Below are 27,503 nucleotides of genomic sequence, written 5' to 3'. Positions count from 1 at the left end.
CTGCGCTACATGTGTCAAAAGATTCTATGGCCATCTTCCAGAGATTAAAACGTTTGCTGAAGGAAAGAAAGATATCCCTCAGCTTGGCGATGAAGTTTGGATTGCTGATTTGGCGTTTTTTGTTGATAGTACACACCTCTCTACTCTAAATCGAACTCTACAAGGCAATAGCAAGTTTTGTCACAATTTGTACAGCACAGCAATTGCTTTTGTTAACAAGCCTTGTCTTTGGAAAACGCAGCTTGCAGGTTGTGTTATAACACATTTCCCAACGCTATCTGACCATCGACCAATTGGAGTTGCTAGACATGCAGTCAGATATCGAGCTCAAACAATTATTTCAAAGTGAATACCTGCTTGAATTTTGGAGTCGAGTTCCAGAGGAAAAGTATCCCAACTTGAAAACCAATGCCCAGAAAAACGCCTCTGTATTTGGATCAACTTACGTATGTGAAGCACTTTTCAGCAAAATGATTAGAATCAAAAATAAACATAGCAATCGGTTGACCGATGACCTCCTCAAGCAGCTACTGCATACTGCATCCTCTGCAATTGCGCCTTGCTTTGACAAACTTGTTAAAGCTCAAAGCCAATGCCAAGTTGGACATTAAATTGATTTGTGATATTTTTCTTGTTAATGTTGCTATTCGTTGGTAGCTAACATGCTTTCATGCTTTAAAATTTTCGTTATAATTACTTGAGTGTTTTGATGCGGCTCCATACGTAGTCTGAAGTTTGAAATTCGGCCCCGACACCAAAAAAGGTTGGGAACCACTGGTCCAGAGGGTATTGGGAAGGGATCTTAAGATCAAGCCCTGTAAGAAACGCCAATTATTTATTGTGCATTATTTTGTCTGGTGAAAAGCGCCCTTTTTTATTTTATTGATTGTTCTACCCACAATGCCTTTCGTGTGTGGAAACCGGTTGCTAAGGACCTCGTTGTAAATTTTGTAGTTTGAATTTGAAAGAAAGGAAAGTAATGTTGGCTGGAACTTGGATTCCATATCGTTTTAAATCTTGACTGAATTCGTTTCTAGTTTGAACTCGATTTGTGATCTTGCTTTATGCCGGATTCGACACGTAATTAAATTGATTGAATGCAACACCCAAAAATACAGTTATACTAGTTTCTAGTGCTGTTTGGTTTGTAGCAGTTTAAGGAAGTCAGGGTACGCCTTTACGATAGACTTGCCCGCTGTTAAACTCCTGATAATATAGGTGCGCCTGTCAGAGTGCCAGCGACGCATAGTTTACAAGCCCTACAAAATTATTAAACGACAAATTCTTTTTGTTGCCACAAAGAAGAGGTTCGAAAGATCAAAGATTCTTCTGAATAAGCTTAATGGTATGCTGCCATAAGTTCTATGAACTGATGAGAAATTATTCACCGTTCAAGCCATGCACAACATGTTCATCTGTAGATGTTATTCTTCGTCGTGTGACCCTCTGAGGCCGAGGGTCTATCAGTTGATCACCCCACATTCACAATGTTTCCTGACTACACTGGAAGGCTACTACTTTCCATTGCTATTTTCTCATCCTAAGCCCTAACTTTCAGGGTTTGGGTTTTGAAAGTAGTAAACCAAAAGTAAAGTTGTGAAGGTGCTATTCATACACTTCACCCTGTATTTGGTCGATTTGAATCTATGACGTCATGGCACTTTTGTCCAAGGCGTAGACTTGTCTACCAGCTCCCTTATTCAGACACCGGAGTGAAGTTGAAAAGTCAGAACAGATATGGTCAGAGAACACAGGGTACATCCCATATACCCATCTAGTAATGTTAATACCATCCAACTGCAAACTTCCTAGCTGCTTTACCAGCAGACAGACTACTGAGATTAGACTTGAGTTTTGGCGTGAAAATATTTTCAAACAAGAGAAAGTGGTAGCGAGTGTTCTGGTGGAGCTGTTCTCATTGGAGCGTAGTTTTTCTTGTTTACTAGTGCTTAAGGTTCAGTAAGCGGCACGCAGTTCAATGATCGTAAACAAACTAAAAGTTAAGCAAGAAACAGTCATCGTGTGGACGCACTTTTATGCGGTTTTTGCGTTCGTAATGACTCACCTAAGTCGGCTTCATCCAGTACAGCACTTTAATAAAAACAACCGGATTTTGCAGGTCAATTTCAGACTCAGATTTTAATGCTTTCTGTAGGACCAAGGCATTAGAAGTTTTGATAGCATGATTGCATCGAACGTTTTTCAACAAATTCCCAATTTTGAATAATAATTTACCTTTGTGTTGCCTACACATTATTTATTACGTACTTTAACAACCCTTTATGCTTTTAGCTTGAAATGCTTTAGTTTCTTTTTAGTTCAACTTTGTATGTTTAAAAACTATTAATCTGGCTTAATTCGGTTAAAACTCTTGTTATTACCAAAATATTTTGAAGGGAGACCGCAGTTTGGTAAGCAGACTAAAGTTAAATCGATTGACTTTGTTTGTTCTATTCGTTGTAGTATTTAAGTCGAAATAGCAGAGAAAAAATACACAGCAAAACGAAAATATTGTTTTTAACAAAGTGGAAAAGTTTATATTTTTTGTGGAACATTGTGGCAAGCTATTCTGTTTTATATGTCAGGTGTTATTAGCGTTAGCAAGTCATATTTTTTCATTGTTCAAGACAAGGATTACCAAAAATTTCACTTAGTATGATATTGTAACATGCACAACGGTAAATGATTTATAAATTTCTTTTGTCTTCATGTTTGTCCCACATCTACATTCAAGGCAATCATATACCTGATGACAGTGTTGCAACTACTGCCTCTCTGACTGACAGCGGTATTCTTGAGACAGTAACAGAAAAACACAGGATAGTTCACACTGCTGCAAGTGATGACGATGATCCGAAAGCCAGACCCATACCCACAGCCAGAAGTGGGCAGTAGCGCGCAGCTATTTTTCAATGTAGCAGTAACGGAGAGGTGCTACATTTCTTTCGGTTGCACTCTCGCTAGTACTTTCCAATTTAAAGTGAAAAAAAAAATGACTTGGTTTTGGAGATTTTTTATACAAACAATGTGTGAAAAAAATCAAAGCAGAAATCATTCGACTGTTGCAGGAAACATCAAGCCACGTTGATACCCCCAAGAGTAACACCAACACCAATCACGGCTCCAAGGATGTGAATTTTTTGGTGTGTTGATGTCATCGCATGAAACGTCCGTACAAAAGTAAAGTCAATTATGGAGAACTTTTTTTAGACAGAAGCAAGTCCTTGGGCTTTGCTAGTGCCGATTTGTAATGTATTTTTATTAAATACAACACCACCATTCCTTCCAGTGCTGCCGTGGAGAGATTTTTCTCTGTTGGAAAAGACGTGCTGAAGCCAAAACGGGCAGAACTCAGCGACTAGCAGTTTTAAATGTTCGTGTTTTTGAAAGATGCAGCATAAATTTCACCAAGATCGTGTTTTCTATAACGACGTTGAAATGGCAGGGTAAACGAGTCATATCGTTTGAAGTAAATGTCATTTTGACGTTACGAAGTGCTTCCTTCGTCAGTTTACTTTAAGACAAAAGTAGCGGGAAAAGTAACGGTAGCACGCGCTACTTTAGCCCGAGCAGCGGGTAGCGTGCTACTTTATCAATTGGTAGCGGTAGCAAGCGCTACTCAAGTAGCGGGTAGCGCGCTACTTTTAAGGTAGCGGATACCCACAGCAACAAGAACAACGCTTGATCAGTGCATGGGAATACGAGATATTTTGTAAATTATGCAAAAAGAATCTGCCGAGGCTTTTGTGCATCGAAAGAAACTTGAACCATACATTGCTTAGAAAAGGGTAAAGACACTGAAACAAACTGCTGTTGACGACTATTTGCGTGTGTATGTTAATTTATGCGTGTGTATCACTTAATATTAATACTATTTAGTACTTGTTGTTACGTTGTTGTTACGTGTTTTTCGCGAAATACGGATAACTCGAACTATGGATAACTGGAAGCAATTTGGTCGGTCTTTTCAACTTCGACACAACGAATTTTGACTGTATATTTTAATCTATTTTATCTATTTTATTTAATCTATCGCCCAAATTTGATTTTGTTCCCACTAATGTGGGTGCCGGGTGGCGTATTCTTTCTTGCAGTTATCTTCACTCCTATTTTTCATCTTATTCTTCACCCCATCTACCTTCAAAGTCAATGTCTTTTGAAAAAAGCTACCTTTTCTCCTTTGTACATGCCTAAACTATTTTACTCCATTTGTCCTTGCAAGTTGGTTAATAGTCTCCCTCATTTGCACACTGTGTGTTTTTTTACTTTCTTTGTGTACCTTTTATTTTGCATCTAAAGAAGATTAAATGACTGACAATGACATTTCTAGCCTATCCATCAGTGCTTGTGTTTCTCTCCCTTCCGGTTTTTACTCCACACATTGCCCTCATAATTGCTCTATTTTTTGTTAGTTGATTTCTTCACAAATGTGGATACGAACGACCTGTTTTAGCCTAATGCTGCGGGCTCGCTGTGGTAGTAGCGGTTTGCACTAGCTTTCCGAACACAGTTCTCTAGTCAATGTAGTCATGTGTTATGATGAATGGTGTTGGAGCCCGTGTGTCGTTGTCAACGACTTGTGGAAACAACGCCACTGCAGTGTGACATCTCATTTGGCGAAGATGCCAGAGGGAGGGTAGCTTTTGCTGACTCCGGAGTCTTCTTTGAGTGGACTGCTGCAATCCTCTCGTCCCAGGGCGAGTGGGACGAGGAAAATAGACGATTAAAGATTTCCTGCTGCAATCACTCTTCCGGCATCGGGCCGTTTTCGATGAGTGAGAGAGACCGGTTAAAGATGGGTTGTTATGCCCTTGGCTATCTAAACTTTTTTAAAGATGTTCTACGACTGTACTGAGCTAGTGAGACATCAAGCGGCCCTGGTTCGACTCTCGGGGTGTGCGCTTGAGCAACGCACGTTAAGGACTGCTCTCCATTCAGCGGCATCTAATGGATGGAATAGTTCCTCAGCAACAAGACTTCAACAATCGGAAACTTCATTCTGTCAATCTCGCTGACCGGGCCTGCGTCAGTGATTCAAAGCCTCTACAAGTATGCGAAACTGCCAGGATTAAGCTCTGCAAGAAGCTTTCCCAGTCCGAGGATAAAGATTCAATCAATCAATCAAGGTAAATGTCACATAACAAAGGAATGCCATGTTTTTGTGTTTTGTCTTTTATTTTTGTCATGATCACCCATAGGGCTTGGATAGTGGACCGTTTTGTGTTCCATATGTATGCGTTGCCATTTGCCAATATCCCGAGATATCTTCTTTAGGATGATAGTATGCTTGGCGACATTCATCATGATCAACAATGTCCCAGAATGTTCAGGTATCTGTTCTGTTCTTGAGAGTTGATGTCCACACTCCATAGAAAGTGATAGAAGCTGTGTACTTCTTTGAGTGTGTCGTCTTTCCTGGTGAGAGTTTTGTTGTTTTTATCGTATATCTCAGGTGATAGAGCTGCTTCTACAATTTAGTTATTTTGCTTTGAAGAATTTTTTGGAAGGTTTTTCATCGCTTATTGCAGTGGTTCTTTGTTTGACTTGAAATCCGATTGCTTTGTAGTCGTAGAAGTTATTGGTTTTATCCAAGAATTCTGGTCGATGTGGTTTTCTGGTCGACACTCCTCCAGATATTGTTTGGATAAGCATCCTGAGTGTAAAGCATGTTTTTGGTTTAATTGTAATCTTCTCTTGAACATGACATTTCAACTCTTGTCCAGGAACGGAGGTGTGTGAATGGCTGTGATCAAGTTCATGACTTTGAGTAAACCTCCTCTTATGCATCATTGTGGTATTGTAGAATTGCAAGAATACACATTTTGGCTGTAACGTTAGCCTTAACTGTATATGTGTCACAATTCTTTTTAGTTCTTATACGTAAAGAGACATTGATTGATGACGACTTAAAAGATTGATGACGTAGTTTATTCGGATATTAAACGTTCAACAGTCAAATAAATGGTCGAAAGCTGTACTTGTGATATCATAGATGAAACTTCTTGAACTGAGTGGTTCACCACTTCCAACACGTAAAGAAATCAAATTTTTGACAGCAAACGTCTTCGTCGATTCCAAAATAAATACACCACCGCAACAGCTACTTTACAACTAGCAATAACTTCCACTTTTACAATCTATTCAATATCGACTAGAACTCTGCAATCGTCTTCAATATACATTACAACTTTTAATCCCCAATATACACAACTCTAATAATCACTGTAAACGAATCACGCGCCTATTTATAACAGGTTGCTTGAACCAGAATCTTCCAGCGACTATAGTAATATTACATCACAAGAATTTATTCTTTTGGTCAACAAGTCAAAGAAGTTCCTAAATCACACGTACACAAAATTTTCTAGAAGCAGATTTCACAATAAAAGAAGATTATGTAAATAAAAGTTACTATCGGTCAGTAATCGTCAAACACCACAACTGGTTTACCCAATAAAATAGTTCACTTATTCAAGAACATAAATGCATCCTGCCGCCCGAGCTATGCATATTAATTATGACAGTATGTAAGATTGCAAATGAGATCAAGGAAGTTAATCAAAAACCTTTTATATCTAAAAAAAAAAAACTTAAGTCAGGTGGATAGAAAACATAGCCAAGTTTTAAATCTACCCGAAATTTCACTCCTAAGTGGACCTTTTGAAAACACCTTAAGCATTGCCATAAGGAACCTTCCCTGGTTATCGCTTCACTGCTTGATAACAGTAGTGTACCAACAACCAGGGCCGTTATGGATAATTTGGGCCCAGAAGTAATGAGACTCTCAGGTTTTAAATTCAGCTCTTTTATGAAAAACGCAGCACATCCAACTAAAACAAGTAGTTTCTTCAGATTTCCGAGTCTCGTTCTCCCTAAAAAGCATCCCTTGTCCAAAAGTACCTCTGGACTTCCCTGTCAATGCTGTTGCCAACAACCGCTTGGTTGAACATTGAATATATAAAGTAGACAGTAAATAGGCAGGAAGCTTGCCATTCTCTGGCAGGAACGTTTGGCCTCCGGCCAAAATGTTGCCTCCGATGCATCACTAGCTATATCCAGTAGTCTGTGCATGTGGTGCATAAATAGTTGAAATACTCCCACAAACTTCATTTCTGATACCAATTTGTTTTTAACACAAAAGTATTAACAAAAAAGTAATGACAAGCTAAACTAAACGTCAATTCTATTATTTTTGGCAAATATAAAGTATTTTGTTATATCCTAAAAATCTGCCCTAAATCAATTCTAAATCAAGTCCAAATCGCAGAAGAAAAAAAACTATTTTTTGTAGACCTGTGTAATCAATAAAATAAATCTATCACACACTGCTTGAAGTATGCAAGCATTAAATTCCATTGCAACGTAATTTCTCATTAAAAACTTGATTTAGTTATCATTATTATTGAAACATTCCATCTATACCGTTTTTCAGGCAAAAGTTTGTTGCGGATGTATCAGACGTCATTGCAGCTGTGGCCAATCCAAAAGAGGGATCACGCCACCCTTGTCCAAGCACACCGTCACCAATACTAGAAGAATTTCCTGTTTCAATCTTTGAGATATTGGCAAATCATCAAACCGATCAAGAGCTGATAGATAAATTGAAGACTTCTTTCGACCGTCTTATATCGAGCAAGTGTTCTTTATCCTGCGAGAGATAATTTTTCCCAGCTGTCACATGACATTTTGCATCAATGTTTGAGTTAATTGTTTGAGAGCTTCTTTTCGGTACAGTGCCCAACTTTTTTAACTCTGAGTATTTGTAGAGCTGTACTATTGATGTTGCCAGCTATCTATCTTGCAAAGCGATTTTTATGATAGCCTACGCTGCGTAGGCTATCATATCTAATGCATATATATGATGCATATATGTATATATGCATATATCTAATGCATATATGATATGTATGCAATCTAATGCATATATGTAATGTATGCAATCCAATGCGTAGACTGAGTCTACGCATTAGATTGCATCAGGGCCCCCGCTCGACTTTTCAAACACCTTCTACATAGTATTAGTGTTATGTTTATACAAAAAAAGCCTAATTTTTTTAAATGAATTGATTTAAGATTTTAGTGAGGTTCCCAAAGCTTGAACCACTCCGATAGATCATTTGGTTTAGCGCCCGACTATGTGCGCGAAGAAACGGCAAGCAGTGCTGGTTAGTGGTTAAACTCTCGGAGTGTGTGCTTGAGCAACGCATTATAAGAAATGGTCATTTTTAAGCGGCACGTAGTGGATGGCCTAATTCACAGACAACAACACTTCAACAAGCAGAAATTTCACTCTGTCCATCTCGATAACCGGGCCTGCATCAGTAATTTACAGCCTTTACAAGTATGCGAAACTGCCAGAATTAAGCTCTCAAAGAAGCTTTCTCGGTCTGAAGATAAATGTTCCTACAATCGATCAACTTAAAAATAATGAAAATTTGGAATCTGTTCTAATTTATTTAATGTATGCCGTAACCAGCTATAAACTACTAAACTAACAGATTGGCCTAAAAAGTAAAACAGTTTCATTTCCATTGGTTTTTGGTAAAATATGTCAAAAGTAGGCTATGTGTGTTTTTTTTATTGAAAACTTAACTTTCATTGTATATTTGCTCTCGTGTTTTAACCCACGGTGGAACTGCTGCTACCACCACTTTTGGTGAAATAAACACATGTGTATGAAAACTCATATAAAATAGCTGAATAAGCAACATAGCGACAAAAAATGAGCAGTTGCAAGACCTCCATATGCACTCTACTAAAGAAAAACAAATGCAAAAGAAGTTCTGGCCGATAAAAAAAAATTGTGTCTGGAATGAAACCTAATTTGAAGTATATTAGCTTGCAGGTTCCAAAAATACGACCAGTTTATCTTATCAGGTCTAATTTTTGTTTGATATGTGTAACCTTATGATGGTGGATTTTGCCTAGTTTTCATATGCCACAGCTTCGGTAGAGAGTTTGTCTTGTGCAACCATAGGCATACGAAGCCGAGCAACGTTATCAAGTTTAACATATGTAAAGATTATTATATTTACAAAAAACACAAAACTACGCAACAATTACATATCGAACGTTTTCGACATCACAAGATGTCCTCTTCAGGAATAATATACATACACATACAGAAAAGCGCAATTAAAGATCACATTTTCTCATGTACAGAATGTCAAAACAACGTTTCTATCAAGCAATTTGAGATCATGTCCAGAGGCAGGTCTGAGTATCAAACTAAGGTCTTGGAAGCCTTGTACATAAAACGTCACAATCCACTTTTGAACAGACAATTGTATGCTTGCGGCTCGTCTTTCTTGCTCTCTGTATTTTAAAATTAGTTTTTTAGCACCTTGCCTTTCTACCATATCATGTGATCTGTTTAACACCTTTTGATGCAGTTAACTTTGATTCTCGTGGAGCCTATCGTTGAGTTTGAGCTAGTCAGAAGTACTGTGCACTGTGCAGGTTTTGTTTTTTCCTGTTTATAGATTTATTTAACCATTGTATTTTATTCAGATGTAGTTAAGTTGTATGTATTGTATATTATTCCTGAAGAGGACATCTTGTGATGTCGAAAACGTTCGATATTTAATTGTTGCGTAGTTTTGTGTTTTTTGTAAATATAATAATCTTTAAATAGGTTAAACTTGATAACGTTGCTCGGCTTCGTATGCCTATGGTTTTCATATGCCTTAGACCAGAGTAGCCTACATTTAAACTTTTTTATGGCATGGCACGAATTGTATACCCATAATATCTTAAAAAGTCAAAGACGTCATAAACGCAGGAAATGTGTAGCCTATATAAGGTCGGACCTGTTCAAAGTTTTCAAAATTTTTAGCCTCTCGCATTGTTTCCCATAGTTTTGATTATGAGAAATTCGAAAATTACAACCATTTTGATCTCGGATGGGATACTCTTTCTCAAGAGGTCTAAACATTTGCATCTTTACCCAACCCATTTTTGACCTGTTAAGCCATGATCCTGACGATGGAACTTTTATTTTTAACTGAAAACACTTTCATCCAATGCCTTATAGTGCAGGCCCTTAGGGGAATCTTTAGGCTAAACGTGTTACACGTTGTTTTTTTGCATATTTTTGCAGTTGTTCAACCCAACTTTGATTTTAGTGGGTGCCGCACAAGACGATCTCTATGACAGGCCTGGACACCGTGCGCCTCCAGTCGAAAACTGGAGGCGGATGGGTCAAGCGAGGTTTTTAGCAATCACACAAAGTGCTTTTGATTTTTGTGAGTGCATTGTTATACAGGGAGGTAAATATGATTAATAACAATAAATTTAAACTAGGCACTGCCGTTTTTTCAGGGAATTTGAGGTTTTTATGTGTGAAATTAGATCAGCCTGGCAGTAAAGCTTGAGGCCACCAGCCAGCAGGCTAGTGTGTTAGATATGTTTAGTACATGAGTTAAAATTGAATCCAAGCTAATTAGTCTAAATTGTGTGCTTTTGAATGTAACATATATATGTTTCATAGTTTAGACTTAGAGACACCGCTAGCCCTAATGTGATAAGTGATATTGGGCAGAAAGTGTTGTGTTACTGGATGCAGATCTGGTTACGATGGAAATAAACAAATATTAATGTAGCCTATCACTTACCCAAGGATAGTGTTAAAGAGAGAGAGAGCGCTCTTACTAGAATTGCATCAAAAGTTAATAATATACAAGGTTTTAACTTAAAAACTATTTTAGATACATTGCAGAGTCGCCAGAAACAAGTACGGTATTTCTTTTTATAAACAAAATATAGGCCTATGTCAAGCCTAGTATGTCTTACCACGGAAGAAACATTTTTTTTGGAAAGCCAATATAATTCTAAACAATTAGCAACCACTGTTCTAGCAGTTATAGTTAAGTATTTTTGGCGATCATGAATTGTTATTAAAAATGATACCAGTTCATCATTTAACAGCAGACTTTCAATATGATCAAATCATCATTATTATCGATAAACTTGAGCAGTGCTGTTCACATATTGGTGATACAATCTGTGATCGAAACCAAGTCAATAGGTATTTTTTCAAACATTTTGAAACAATTTCAAACAAACCTTGGTTGACTAAACACAAAAATAAGTTTATAAAAATGTTTCTTCAGTTTTGGAAGATTGTCAATGTGAAAGGGTTAGGAGCTAATTTGTGCTTTAAGGATCCAGTCAGAGATGTTGTAAGATCTGACAATGACATTCAGCTGAAGATTTTAACACAGTTGGCTAATTCAGTTGAATGTATGGGTAGAGTTCAAAGAAAACAAGTACATGTATATACAACAGTTGTCCAGTTTAACAAGCTCAGCTTTTCATCATACCTGCTTAGGTCTAGTTGATCTTGTGCTGCCAACAAGCAAAGCACATTCATGTATATACAAGGTATACAGTATATTATATAAATGCATCAATTAAACAAAATATTATAATCTTCTATGATGTCATAAACAACCTGCATCACCCCCAAATAGTTGCTATTGACCCATGCTTAGCAGAAAATATCTTGACTCCAAAAATATGTAGTCATATTGAGAAAATGTGTATTTATATCATCCGCCTCCAGTTTTTGACTGGGGGCGCGTGGTGTCCAGGCCTGTTATAGAGATCGCCTTGGTGCCGCAACTTTTTGGGTCACGTGATCACCCCCAAATCGGGGATTTCCCCAGAAATCACGTTTCAGCTCTTTTTACGTCATTTTTGTGCAATTACATATTTGATTTTTGTATATTTTAACTTAAAAAGCACATACAAATAAGTAAGACAAAATAAACACAAAATAATTTGATTGATGACGTCATTGTGACGTCATCACATATATTTTTTTGCTTTTTTACCTATTTTGGTCGTTTGCTGTTGGTTTTAGTTGGAGTACCGGTTACTAAAACCATTTCACAATTCCTAAAAGTAGTTTCGTCATGATTGCATCTTTTATGACGTCATCATTACATCATTAAAACTAGACAACTTCAAATTCAGGAACCAAAGGTAAGTTTATTCCGAAAAAAGCGATCAAATACTCTCATTATAAGTTTTGCAAATGCTTAAAATTTTACAATTGCAAGCAATAACAATAACTCCAGTACAGTATGACGCAATAACGACGTCATCAAGGGAATAACCAGAAGAGCAGCTACCAGGGGTGAATTTCCCTTTTGGTCATGCCACTTTAAAATTTAAAATAATATGTAGGCCTAATTATGATCTACAAATCAAATTAATACACGACCCCAGATGATGCAATGTCAGAGTCTTAACACTGTTAATTCAAGATGAAAAAACTAGCGGTTTTCGATGTTAAATTCCTACCATACGTAATTTGATGTTAAAAAAATTCATGTACGACAAGTTTTTTCAAGTTACAAGATAGAGTTTAGAAAGTCAAAAGCACTTCTTGAATGATCAGTGTGGATTGGAGATGAAACGTCAATGTGGATTGAAGATGAAACATCAGAGAGGATTGGATATTTTATGGTCGAATTGCATGTTTCGTACTGGCATGAACACAGATTGTGATAGCATAAAACAAAGGTAAAGAAGCGCAAATCATCGGAGATTGAGGTAAAGATGAAACAATATCATGGATTGGAATGAAGCGAGTTTTTTCTCCAACTCCAAATTCAACCCATAGTTTACAGATTTCTAACTTGTCAAAACACGAAATTGCAATAATCACCACATTAGTATCTACTGTTTTGACTATGGCATCGGATTTTCCATGTTTCACATAGAGAAACAAACATACGGGTGTCTGCCTCTTCGTGACCACATGGGGAAACCTCAGACATGTCCAATGTTTGATTGTTAAGAGCTGTATCTAACGATGTTACAACAATCGTAAACAAGTTTGGATCGACTGAAATTATCACAGCTTGTTGAACCAGTTGATATAACCCAGTTTTGTTGCTGTCATTTCCCAAAAACTCAGACCAGTTGAGAGGAAGACGAGTAGGCTATTACTAGGGACAGTAGAATATCGGGATGCGCAACTAGGCCTACATCCGCTTTTGGCTTATCCGCAACACTAGAAGGGTTACAATTTTTTCTGATTTACAAAATAATGTACATTTCATAGGTTATATAAGAAGAATGAAGTTGGTTTTTAGTTGAAAACAAGCGAGCAACAAAGCGTGAAAAAAATGTCAAATTTGCAATTGACCCTTCTGATGTTAGCGGAACAACGGAGTTGCGCGTCCCGGTATCTACCGTCCCTAGCTATTACTTGTGACAGCCACGTAACATCCAGACCCTGTTTCTTGCATAAGATAAGCCTCCAATAGCTACTGCCATCACAGAACATGCCAGCAGTGTGATGTCAGCCGATTATGAAGTAGTGAAAGAATCTGCCTCGAAAACCGATCACTACGTCCTTGATGGAGGGTTCTTGTTGCATCGAATGCCATTGAAACTGGAGACAGTTATGGGTTTATTGCACAGTCGTATGCAGATTTTACCATTCGTCATTATCGCTTAGCAACGGTGGTCTTTGATGGATATGGTTGTAGTGTATTGAAATGTGATTATTATGTTATGCTTATGACCGGTTACCAGATTATCTTTTGGCAACCCTGGCAAGTATCCCGGAAGTACATTCTGTTGTCAGTAATTAATCAAAGTGGAAGTGTATGTTGTTTCTGTATATAATACACCAGTAAATAGACAGAATATGACATTTGGCGACGAGGAAAATATTTAAATCTGTAGCCTATTAGTTCAAGAGGTCCAAGCAGACAGTGAATTGTTCTTATCGTGTTGTCCAAACTACTAGTGAGCATCATGAATGGAGCTGCAGTTATTTGCGAGGTGTCAGCTGTATTACCCTTTAATGTCAGTGGTGATGCACAAAGCCAGGGACAACGTTGGAAGCGATGGAAACGGGCATTTTCATTGTATATCACTGAAAAAGGTGTCACCAGTGATGAGCAAAAACAGGCTCTGCTTCTGCATACTGCTGGTTTGGATGTGCAAGAAATTTATTTTTCTTTGGTTCCAGACAATGAAGGTAAAACTCTTCAAGAGACTTTAACATTGTTGGATGATCATTTTCTTCCTAAGGCTAATGTACCTTTTGAACGCCATGTTTTTAGGCAATTGATGCAAAAACATGATGAGCCGGTGAATAAATTTGTTTGCAGACTGCGACAACAGGCAGCTATGTGTGAATTTGGTGATTCATTGGATACCCAACTTCGTGATCAAGTAATTGATAAATGTTATTCCAATCATTTACGACGAAAGTTTTTGGAAAAAGGAGATGTGCAGTTAAATGATATATTAGCTATTGCTAGAGCACATGAAGCAGTTAATTCACAGGTTAAGATGATGGAAAGAAAATCATTAGAACCAAGCATGCAGCATGAAGTAAATTCAGTTCCTATACAAAGAAAGAGTAACATTAAGTCAAAACATGGCAAAGACACACAAGAGTGTTTTGCATGTGGATTATTTGGTCATTTCAAACTTGACAGGCAGTGCCCTGCAAGAGGGAAGAAGTGCCACAAACGTGGAAATCTGGGACATTTTCAAAAGAAATGCAGATCAAAAGTAAGGAATACAACACAGTTTTATCAACAAAGAAATGCAAAATCTAAAACCTTTTTAAAATCTAATGCCAATCAAATAGATAATTCAGGATTGGGTGAAAATGAATTTGGAGCATCAACTAATGTCTTTTCAATGAAAAGTTCAACACATGGGCTGTGCAGTGTAAGTTTAAACATTGGTGGTGTGTCGGTGGGAGACATGTTAGTTGATTCCGGTGCATCATGCAACATTGTGAACAAGCAAACTTGGGAATGGCTGAAGACATGTAATATTAATGCAACAACAAGGAAATCTGCTAAAACATTGTACGCGTATGGAAGTAAGAAACCAATTCCAACATTAGGAACATTTACGGCAAAGGTTGAATCAAAAGTTACACAAAAAGTATGTGTTGCTGACTTTGTGGTAGCCGATACCGATGGACACAGACTATTGGGCAAAGACACCGCAGAGACTTTAGGTTTGTTGCATGTTGGTCCAATACATGTAAATGGTGTTAAATCTGGTGCTAATAATGTTGAACCTCAAGTTGATAATGACATTGTGTCTAAGTATGATGGTTTATTTACTGGTGTTGGCTTGTTAAAAGATTATGAGTTAAAATTGCATATTGATGATTCTCTTAAGCCAGTAGCTCAACCTGTTCGAAGAATACCATTTCCGCTGAGAGAAAAGGTAGATGTGAAGTTAAATGAATTGCTTGATGCTGATATTATAGAAGAAGTCCCAGAAGGACCATCAAGTTGGATCTCTCCATTGGTAGTCATACCTAAAAGTGATGGTGACATTCGCATTTGTGTTGATATGCGACAAGCCAATCAGGCTATAGTTAGAGAGAGACATCCAATTCCCACTGTTGAAGAACTGTTGTATCAACTCAATGGTAGTACTGTTTTCAGTAAGTTGGATTTAAAATGGGGCTTTCATCAGATAATGTTGGATGAAACGAGCCGCCATATTACAACATTTGTTACACATCGAGGTCTATACAGATATAAAAGGCTAATGTTTGGACTGAGTTCTGCTCCTGAAAAATATCAGAAAATTATTTGGGATTTATTGAAGAACTGCGATGGTGTTGCTAACATTGCAGATGACATTGTCATTTATGGAAAAGACAGGACAGAACATGACAGTCGATTACATGTGGTACTGGAAAAGTTGTTAAAATCTGGATTGACTTTGAATAAAACAAAAGGTCAGTTTAGAATGTCAAAGCTTACATTTTTTGGACATGACTTGCACCAACAAGGGGTAAGTCCCAGTGCAGAGAAAATTGCAGTTATTCAAAAAGCACAACCTCCAACTTCAGCTAGTGAAGTCAGATTATTCATGGGTCTTGTTCAGTTTTCAGCTAAGTTTATCCCAAATTTAGCAACCATTGCAAGGCCTATACTAGACTTGACCAAAAAGACTGCAAAGTTTCAATTTTATTATTTATTTGGATTTTGTTTCAGACACAAGTAGAATTGGTCCATAGGATACAAACACACAAAGAAAACGAAATATAACACCACACAGAAATCGAGTAGGCCTAGCAGCTATCGGTACTACACAAATATTAAGCACAAGTTTCAGGCTGGAGAGCACGATCACGATGCTGGAAGAAAGCAGATTGATGATAACACTCGGAATTCATCAAATGCTGAATCCACGTATTCGATGTGTTAAAGCAGCGATCAGTAAATTTATATATACTTTTACGAAGGAGAGCATGAAACGTCGTAATTTTGTTAGTTACCATCACAGAGCTTATACTTATACGTCTCGGAAGATGAAATGTAATTCTATAGCTGTTATTATACGCTACACGTAGACGATTGATACTGTACGAAAAATATTTACACCACAGCTGAGATCCATACATTGGCATACAGTAGGATCGAAATAATACGTTTTTGACAGTGGTAGAACACCTGGGGAATCTTGCTCTCAGCATATTGGCAAAAATGCATCAATGGCATAAAGCACACCAAGATGCATTTTTGAAATTAAAAGCAGCGATCACAAAGGCTGATACATTGGCATATTACCGGAATGACTGTAAGACAAGAATTGTGACAGATGCATCTCCAGTTGGTCTAGGTGCTGTGTTGACACAGTTACAAGATGGAATGTGGAGAGTCATTTCTTATGCATCTCGAAGTTTGTCAGATGTGGAAAAGAAGTACAGCCAAACGGAAAAGGAAGCTCTAGGGTTGGTTTGGTCTTGTGAAAGATTCAATTTGTATGTATTTGGAAGACATTTTGAACTTGAAACAGATCATAAGCCCCTGCAATACATTTACACGAAGAAATCAAGACCATCAGCAAGAATAGAACGCTGGGTATTGCGTTTACAATCGTTTGATTTTAGTGTTATCTATCGTCCAGGGAAAACTAATTGCTGATGCATTGTCAAGGCTAAATAAAGAGCCCTATGAAGAAAGCAAAGATTTGAAAGAACCTTATGATTGTGTGCAGGGCCTCCAAGAGCCCTGCCGGGCCCCGGTGCAGATGTTGCTGCCGGGCCCCCCAACGCGACATGTCGCATGATATCTCACAAATCACAAGCAAAATTTGCGGTGCGCGTTAATCCACAAGGCCAATGCATATCATACATGGTGTTCCGCACAGTGTTTTTATTTTAAAACCAGACCTGTTTAAAAAATAATACAAAGAATACATTAGGTTAAAGTATTAACACTCCACCATTTCACAAAGAATGCAGTATTGTACTGGTGTTTATGACTTTAAATTCACAGATACACACTAGTTATACACAAAGATAAAAGGCTGTGGCTATAGTTACACTATGTAGTGTAAATATAGCCTCAATAGTGTTGCCAGATAAGGAATTCTGCCCAAATTTGAGGAAAAGTTTATAGCTGTTGAGTGTTGAAAACAAAAACTTGTACGGTATCATATTTTTGAAATTTTGTTTAGTCCTGGGCAAAGATCAAAACCCTAACCTTATTCCTAACCCTTACCTTAACCCTTCCTAACTTTAATCCTAACTCTGGCAACATCTGATTGTAACCATGGCAAAAACTGGGTAAAAATATTCCACTTTGAAGATAAAAATGGCAACACTATCCAGCATGGCTGACATATTATGTAGCATTGCATATGTGTGCATACAGCTTTACATTAACATACCGTACAATATCATTTCTGACCTTATAATCAGCAGAGACTAGGAGACCAAACTTGGATGAATGCATTGCTATTGTTCATGACATTAAGAAATATATTATATTATATACCAACTTCATTTCAGGATCAATAGGCTGCTTCTTAGTTTTACTCCTTTAGTTTTCTTTGCTTGTTTGAGTGAAACTGCATTCAAGCACGATTGAGGGTCACTTTCTCTTCATTTCTACAGCAAGCAGTCAGTAGAAAACAAAGTTGAATATATTTCTATTTTCAAGTGCTATCAATGTAAATGTACCTACATCTACCACTATACTATGTATCGATACCTTTACAAATACCCTGCATAACTACAGAATGGCTGTTTTGAGTCAATATTGACACTGTTCCTGAAATTCAAGAGTAAGATTGGATTGGCCTGGCTGGAGAAGATTGCTAAGAAATACTTAGTGAAAACAAATGAAAAGGAAAACTTAAGATATATAAAAAAATATTTGTTTATATACTAAACATATTTTTGAAAATCAACACCTTTCTGCAGTGCTGGAAAAAGTAACTTGCACTGCAACTAAGACACTTCTGATTCTGTCTAGAGTTAAAAGAAACTGTATATATATATCATACTTCAATTTCAACAGAAGTAAAGATCTATGATTTTTTACTCAAAAAATCACACTTTCACTAATCTTTTAACTTTTTTTTGATTTTTGTTAGACTGCTATAACATTTGGCCCTGCTACAAGGACAAAATTATTTTCCAGCACTGCCTCACGAAACTTGCTTGCATTCCAATATAGCAAAATCATTCAAGTCCTAAAAACTCAAAAATACTGTACTGTCTCAGGCTATATTAGAGAAGCTCCATGATTTCAGTATAATTAGTATCCAAAAAAAAACACTTGAGCATTTTTGTACTGAAAAAGTGACAGTAACGACTTCTTGCTAAGCAATTCGAACAATAATTCAATACCGGTACGTACTGTTTACTATTTTCTGAACTCTTAAAATATCACACTAAACAAGATTATCTACAACTAAAATTGTACCAGGTCAACATGATTACACATAACTGTCACTGCTTGCTTGTGTCATAAATTGACAAGATGTCAGAAAAATGCATGGAATACCTTCTGTGTAATGACTCTAACCTAACCTGATCAATCAATTGCTTATTAAAACATACACACCCAAATATTCACATTAAAGCACCCAGACTAACACTGAAATTAAAACATTGAAAAATTGAAAACATTGAAACATTAAAACATACCGTACACACCCACATATTCACATTGAAACACCACTAAAATTAAAACACTAACACTGAAATTAAAACATTGAAATAAACTGAAATATTCATTCACACTGCAATATATGTTTTCTGTAGTTTTTTAAAAAAGAATGCCCATGATGGGCTCAATCGAAATATAAAACTAACATAAAAAATAATATTTCATGCAAATCGACCTTGGCACGCAAATTTAAACATTATGTCAGGCCCCCTGAAAGTAAAAAATTGAAAATTCTGTAGTCATAAAAAAGAGCATACCCATGAAGGGACCCAATCAAAATACGAAACTAATATAATATGAAATAAAAAACATTATTTTATGCAAAATCGACCTGAGCATGCAAATTTAAACATTTTGTCGGGCCCCTTGAACTCAACAAATTGAAAATTCTGTAGTTTTGAAAAAGGGCATATGCTAGCCTACCCATGAGGGGGCCCAATCGAAATATGAAACTACCGGTAATATAAAAAACAATATTTTATGCAAAATTGACCTGAGCATGCAAATTTAAACATTTTATCGGGCCCTTTGAACTAAAAAAATTAAAAATTCTGTAGTTTTAAAAAAGGACATACCCATGAGGGGGGCCCAATTGAAATATGAAACTACCGTTAATATAAAAAACAATATTTTATGCAAAATTGACCTGAGCATTTTGTTGGGCCCTTTGAACTCAAAAAATTAAAAATACTGTAGTTTTGAAAAAGGGCATACCCATGAGGGGGCCCAATCGAAACACGAAACTAATATAAAAAACAATATTTTATGCAAAATCGACCTGAGCACGCAAATTTAAACATTTTGTTGGGCCCCTTGAACTCAGAAAATTGAAAATTTTGTAGTTTTGAAAAAGGGCATCCATAGGCTACCCATGAGGGGGCCCAATTGAAATACGAAACTAACATAAAAAACAATTTTTTATGCAAAATCGACCTGAGCACGCAAATTTAAACATTTTGTCGGGCTCCTTGAACTCAAAAAATTGAAAATTCTGTAGTTTTAAAAAAGGGCATACCCATGAGGGGGCCAATCGACATACGGAACTAATATAAAAAACACTATTTTATGCAAAATTGTTGAAATCAACTTTAACGCGTGAATTTAGATATTTTGTCGGGCCCCCTTGAACTCACCGGGCCCCGGTGCAATGCACCGGTTGTCCCCCCCTCTTGTGGGCCCTGATTGTGTGAGATTTATTGTTCTGCAAAGTATGCCAGTCGCTTTATCTACAAAAGAACTTGAACAAGAATCAGCTGCTGATCCACAGTTGTCAGAAATTAGGGACTATATTCATTCAGGAAATTGGTCCAAGTGTACAGACACAAGCTTTTTGCATGTAAAAAATGAACTGTGTACATATGGAAACTTGTTGCTCAGAGGGACAAGTCTCGTTATACCTGCTACATTGCGTGAAAAGGTGCTCAATTTGGCACACGAGGGTCACCAAGGCATTGTCAAGACAAAGAATCGATTACGCACAAAGGTGTGGTGGCCAAAGATCGATGCTGATGCAGAAAAGATGTGTAAACTTTGTCACGGATGTCAAGTCACCAGCGACTTTTGCAGACCAGAACCAATTGCTCGGGTATTGCCACCAAGTGGGCCTTGGCAAGATTGTGCGGCAGATATTCTTGGTCCATTACCAAGTGGTGAGAACATTTTAGTAGTGGTAGATTACTTAAGCCGTTTTTACGAAATTGCAATCTTGAAATCAATCACAAGCGAAAAATTGATTCAAGCGATTCTGCCCATGTTTTCAAGGTTTGGAGTACCTTACTCATTGCGAACTGATAATGGTCCACAATTTGTATCGAATGATTTTGAGAATTTTCTAGAAGAATATGGAGTAATACACCGCAAAACAACACCATTATGGCCTCAAGCAAACGGTGAGGTGGAACGACAAAATCGAACATTGTTAAAGGCAATCAAAGTTGCTCAAGTTGAAAAGAAAGATTGGCGGTATGAGATCAACAAATTTCTAATGGCATATCGTTCAACTCCGCAAGTTTCTACTGGTTCTACTCCTTATTATATGATGTTTCGCAGAGAAATGAAGTCTAAATTACCTGAACTGTGCCGAGAACCTCAGATCTTTGATGAAGGAATTCGAGACAGAGACTGGAAGGGTAAAATAGACGGTAAACTATATACTGACTTTAAGCGACGTGCTGTCGACTCAGATATTCAGGTTGGAGATGAAGTGTTGGTTAAAAGTCAAAAATCAAATAAACTTTCTGCAAATTTTGATAGCGCTACCCAACAGGTAGTTAGGAAGGAAAGAGAGGAAGTGACAGTACAAAACAATGAAGGGGTTTAATTGACACGAAATTCGTCGTTTTTTAAGAAATTGAACACCAGTGATGAAAATGTAAACTCACCTCCTGCGGACATGACCTTGAACGCTGATTCGAATGAGTCCTCAATACCTGTACGTACTCGTCCGACACGTAATGTCAGTAAACCTGCTCGCTTTAACGATTATGTAACTTGAAGGGACTAGAATGCAGACTTGTATGCCTATGATTCCTTTTGTTCTTTCGTTATAAAGACTAGCTCTGGAACGCATGTCTATTTACTTAAACGTCATGTCAATTGAGTGGTAATCTATTTAATTGTTCGCCACTACAATTTCAAGATCAAAGTCTGAAAAGTAGAAGCAAACGTATTAGGTTAATCATGATCTTTGGAGTATGGCTATATTGCTTTTGACAGTAAATGTTGGTACTTAAAGTGAATCTGTGTATACCATAAATTGCATGAATGATGCTTACGTAAACGAAATCTAATGATGATGCGTCGTTTGGTTCAAGTGCTCATGGTTTTCATCACCTGTAGCTTAATGATCATTTAATGTAAAATGAGTTTTTATCCAAATAAGTACTGCCTTGGAAAACTACGTTTTAATCCGAGAAGGAAGGGATGTAGTGTATTGAAATGTGATTATTATGTTATGCTTATGACCGGTTACCAGATTATCTTTTGGCAACCCTGGCAAGTATCCCGGAAGTACATTCTGTTGTCAGTAATTAATCAAAGTGGAAGTGTATGTTGTTTCTGTATATAATACACCAGTAAACAGACAGAATATGACAATGGTGGTCCGTCTATCAAAGACAATACCCATCAAAGACGCGGCATGAACGTCCACCCGGTTGTTCACTTTACTGTAGACACCAAGTTTATTGGAAAGAAAGAGCAGTTCTTGCCTCGAGCTTCCAACAAGGAAGGATTAATTTCTGCTCAACTGAGGAATAGAAGCTGCAATGTGATGAACGCTCCAGGTGATGCAGATGTTGACATCGTCAAGACGGCAGATGGACAGCCCTCATCGACATAGTACGACTTTAATTGGTGAAGACACGGACCTTTTAATATTGATACTACCGTACGCTATGCTGACACTGACCCAGACATTAAAGACCTCTACTTCCGCTCCGAAAAGGCTTACGCAACCAAGATACACGATATCAACAAACTTAAAGCAATCATCGGACCAGACATAATTATGCTTACAGCTCCTCTTCATTCATGCATTCACCGGTTGTGATGGATTGTTTCCGGTTGTGAAAGATTTAGTATCAAATCTGAGAGATTTTTAAAAAATAAACTTTCAATCCAAAGTTGAAGTCTGAAGTTGAAGTAAAAGGAAGACCAGTTCTAAATTTATAAGGTTTGCATCAGACGACTGAACAAAAAAAAATAACTTGCAACTTTCAAAGAGATTGCTGCTCAAAAAAGAAGTGGCTGTGTGGCTATGCTTTAAAAATTGCCTTTTCTGCTTTCCCTGTCTCTTGTTTTCAATATCTAGTGATACTGTTAGGACTCAAGAAGGGTCTATACAACAAAGTCACAAATGTTTAAGTCCAAAAGGATAGGCGCATGGATTTTATTTTTAATAAATGTGAAAGCATGCTGCTAATTTTTTTGATTAGTAAGTTATGATACCATTTTTGTTGTTAAAAAATTTTATTGTAAAAGCGACTTGAAAAAATTAGTGCCTCACCATCTAGGAACCTCACCGCACGTCACTGATAGCAGGGATTGGAAACTCCATCCAGTGCTATACATCAGTAGGGTCATCACATTACTACGACTACAGAAAGATTAACAAAACAAAATACTGACTAAAAGATATACAAAATTCGATTTTACAATAATAATACAAAATGTGCACTCACATTAAAACTTAATTTATGTATAAAAGTACATTTGTAACAGAAGTGGTTAAGCTAACATTCTGCATACATAGATAGAGCACTACTGGTGCTTCTCAAAAGGGTTTCTTTATTGATTACCCAGCATACAAGTCGGTGTCATCAGATAGCCGAGACAGAGACGTGTTATCCCAAGTTGTGTCAATTTGAAATAGAACGAATATTGCCATGCTAGTGTCTTTTATCACGAAAATATTCATACGCCGGTGCTGCCAGGCGCATTGGAAATGAATTAATAAAACATGAACATTGGCTAAACAGTAGAATTATGGAATTATGAGAACGTTGGACTGCACTGCAGAATAATGGCTGGTGACGAATGTAAGACAGCAGTCGGTACACATTTACGCTGCTAGAAAAAAAAACGATGAATCCAAAAAATGAATGAATGCAACGAGTCCCAAAACCGCCTACTGTTGTTCTTTAGCATCTTGCGTACTGCAAATCGGATCAGAAGTAAATGAGGAGTGTTCAGCAATCATTGAAATATGCTGTTGTATCATCAACTTGTTCACAGACCAACCCAGTACGAAACCAATACGTTTACGATGTCATCAGAACTAAACCAATAGTCATTCTGGAAATTTTTTAAGCAGCAAACAAAATACAACATGACTGCATTAATGGAATACAAACAAATAAACAAACCAGGCAAGCGTAGACCTTACAATTTATAGCAGGTGAATTGATTGTTATACTTTTGGTTGTTCATTTAGCCCAGGCCTACTACTTGCTGCCCTTTGAGGTAAATTTATGGGATTATCACAGCAGCAAAGTGTTATCACAACAGCGAACAAAAAATATGGTTTTCAGTTCCACAGAGTTTCCAATCCCGTAGTTATAGATATCCCTGCCGGATAGATAGTTGGTTAGCGCGTGTGACTTCGTGAACGAAGAAGCTTCAAGATCAAGCGGCGCTAGTCCGACTCTCTGAGTGTGCGCTTGAGCAACTCATTCTAAGAATTGCTTTCCATTCAGCGGCACCAAATGGATGGAATAATTCCCCGGCAACAGCACTTCAAAAAATAATCGGAAACTTCACTCTGTCAATCTCGGTGACCGGGTCAGCGTCAAAAGCCTCTAGGAGTCTAGGTCTAGAAAAAGTGTTTTGAAACTACCAGGAATATACCTATTCAAGCTTTTGTCAGTCCAATGATAAAGATTAAAAACCTAATTTTAGGGCACAGAAAATTGCAAAGAATTGTTTACGATTCACCATGACTCAAAACATTGGCCTCGCCCAAAACCGATTGAACAGCGTATGCATGATGTGCATTAAATCAGACGTTGCAAAATCTTTATTAGGCTACTTGACGCTGTGACCCGCAACTTTGCATTGCAAAAGATCCGGAATGGATTGAATGCTTTGTTGAGCTATTTTCGTTGCTGAACCATAGGCATACGAAGCCGAGCAACGTTATCAAGTTTAACTATTTAAAGATTATTATATTTACAAAAAACATAAAAATACGCAACAATTAAATATCGAACGTTTTCGACATCACAAGATGTCCTCTTCAGGAATAATATACATACAACTTAACTACATCTGAATAAAATACAATGGTTAACTAAATCTATAAACAGGAAAAAAACAAAAACTGCACAGTACTTCTGACTAGCTCAAACTCAACGATAGGCTCCACGAAAATCAAAGTTAACTGCATCAAAAGGTGTTAAACAGATCACATGATATGGTAGAAAGGCAAGGTGCTAAAAAACTAATTTTAAAATACAGAGAGCAAGAAAGACGAGCCGCAAGCATACAATTGTCTGTTCAAAAGTGGATTGTGACGTTTTATGTAAGGCTTCCAAGTTAAGGCTTCCAAGATCTTAGTTTGATACTCAGACCTGTAGTCCAGTCGTTGAAGGGTTTTACCTTGACTTAATTGGTGTAAAGCTGAAATTTTGCACATTGGTTCTGTTCATTATGTACAATGACCAAAAAAAAATCCCCGTCAAAATTTTTTGGTGAAAAAAAGTTATCCGCTATTTTCGAAATTCCGCCATTTTTTTCAAAATGGCGGATATACAATTACTGAATTATTCAATTTTTATGAAATTATAGTTAGTGTTGGTGCTCATTTAAAAGTAAATTTTATACTGCAATTATTTCACACTGGCAAAGTTTTGGTCCACCGTGATTGCCGGAGGAAGTTTACGGATACACGGAAAAAGAGTTCAGAAAAAATGCCTGCAAAGAAATTACCGTCTGTGACAAGGAAATTCAAGCTTCTGGAGCCTCCAGTAGGCTATACTGCGTCAAAAAGGTGCTGATAGGATTAATGCTGCTAGTACTAATAGAGGGGACAATACTGTTGCGACAGCTGGTCGAAAAGTACACATAGACTGTCGTAAACGTTATACCAACCCAATCGATATACACTGCAGCTTAAGACGAACAGAGAGGAAAGTGGGTCCTGCCTCACGGGGAAACAAAGTGTTCGAATTTTTGATGGCAATTTCCACAGTAAGACTCATTGTTTGTTTTGTGGGACTGGAGTTCTCACGGACAGACCTGGCTTTAGTTTTGTTAAAACAGATGTTTTTGCAAGGACTATATTAGAGTGTTGTGAGAGACGTTCTGACAATTGGTCATGCGCCATGAAAGGTCGTATTGAATATTACGGTAGCGATTTGCATGCTGCAGACTGTTTATACCATCATTCTTGTAGTGTTAATTTTATATGTGGATTTAACGTACCCTTGCAATGCGGCAGAGTACCTGAGGCAAAACGTCTAAAATCTGGGCGACCTAAGGATGAGGAACAGGACCAGGCATTTCTAAAGATGTGTTCCCATCTTGAACGGAATGATGAAGAACAGTTAACGATATCAGACCTCAGATCTAAAATGAAGGAGTTTTTAGCAAATGATGATTGCCTTCCTTAAGGATCAAAATATCTGAAGACCCAATTATAGAAACAGTGTGGTGAATCTATTTATATAGCTGAAGGTCAGGGCCTTCATTGCATTGTCACTATGAGAGAGAAGACATCCGAAATCCTCCGATCTCATTACCTAAAAACAAGACATGAGGATGATGAAAAGTCACAAAAGAGAGAAATAGTTAAAACTGCGGCAAGGCTCATCAATAATGGTGTTCCAACTGTTAATGATCACTATCCAAGCACAGACGCACTCCTAAATAATAATAATAATCGTGTTTCATTTGCGCCCAAGGCGATACATAACATACAATGACACTGCGATCACAGATGTGATAGCCTACAACAGACGACAGGAGGCAGCGAAGTGACATATAGGCTTAGTCTTCGAGTCAGCTTCTCTCCTTATTTTGGGTTGCCATTAAGTGTCTGTGTCTAGACACAGTCGCGTGCTCTGGAGCGGTGTCGAACCCACATCCTTTCGAACGTCGCGCAGACGTTCTCACCACTTCGCTACGCAACCGACACTCAATCTCGGTCCTGAAGACGCAGAAGACATCCTGAAGCGCAGAAGGCATCCTGAAGCGCAGAATACATCACTGGCTGGTTATGTACCTTTTTCTCAGGATCAAACCCTGAGGAATATTGTGAATGGTGTTGTGGCCGAGAATGACGTTAATGTAGGCATAAACAAACGAAAAATGATCGACTTGATCAGTAAAACACTTCGGGGTAGTCAAAAGGCTGCAAAGTGATCAATGTCCCAGGGGATGCTGATGTTCCGATTGTGAAGGCTACTGTTGTTAATGTAATGTCATACTCGACAACGTTGATTGAAGAAGACACAGATCTGTTGGTCCTGCTTCTTCATTATGCGCAACAAGCAAACAAAGATCTATATTTCCGTTCCGACAAGGAAAATGCTGACAAAGTGTATCAAATAAACGAACTGAAAATGGTGATGGGTAAAGAATTATGTTCCCAATTACTTTTTCTACATGCCTACACTGGATGTGACACAGCATCAAGAATCTTTGGTGTTGATAAGCAATTTGTCTTTCACAAGCTGGTAAAGGGTGCTGCTACTCTGAAAGACTGTGCCAATTACTTCCTTCTTCCAAAGCAGACAGCAGCATCCATTGTGAACAAAGATTGTCAAGCAATGGTTGTGATTTTTGGGGGCACGCGGACGGATTCCCTCTCGTCATTGCTACAGATTACTAATAAAAAAGTAGTCTCTTCCCAATCATTTGTGACGCCTACCAGAACGCCCAGAACGCCTACCACCTACTGAGTCATCGACAAAATTTCACTGTCTAAGGGTTTACTACCAAATAATGGTCTGGCTAGGACAGGAGGTGATATGGAAACTTACGGGTGGGGTTGGAAACTGGAAGGCAGTCAGTTTGTGACAACAGAGTCGGACATGGATG

At 37.7% G+C, this 27,503-nt stretch overlaps 1 protein-coding gene across 1 annotated transcript in view; it reads left to right on the top strand.

Moving 5' to 3' along the window:
• The window catches only part of LOC145770349 (protein PAT1 homolog 1-like), a 188,751-nt gene extending 180,033 nt beyond the window's left edge, over nucleotides 1-8,718 (top strand). The window contains exon 21 of the mRNA XM_082581970.1: nucleotides 7,433-8,718. Coding sequence (XP_082438096.1) covers nucleotides 7,433-7,661 — 229 coding nt within the window. The 3' untranslated portion in view covers nucleotides 7,662-8,718. The remainder of the gene's footprint in view (nucleotides 1-7,432) is intronic.
• The last annotated feature ends 18,785 nt before the right edge of the window (nucleotides 8,719-27,503 follow it).

This window comes from Aplidium turbinatum, chromosome 1 (genome assembly GCF_918807975.1).
Source record: "Aplidium turbinatum chromosome 1, kaAplTurb1.1, whole genome shotgun sequence".
Classification (NCBI taxonomy): Eukaryota; Metazoa; Chordata; class Ascidiacea; order Aplousobranchia; family Polyclinidae; genus Aplidium; species Aplidium turbinatum.
The sequence above is the reverse complement of the archived record's forward strand: the minus strand, read 5'-3'. Positions and strand labels throughout refer to the sequence as shown.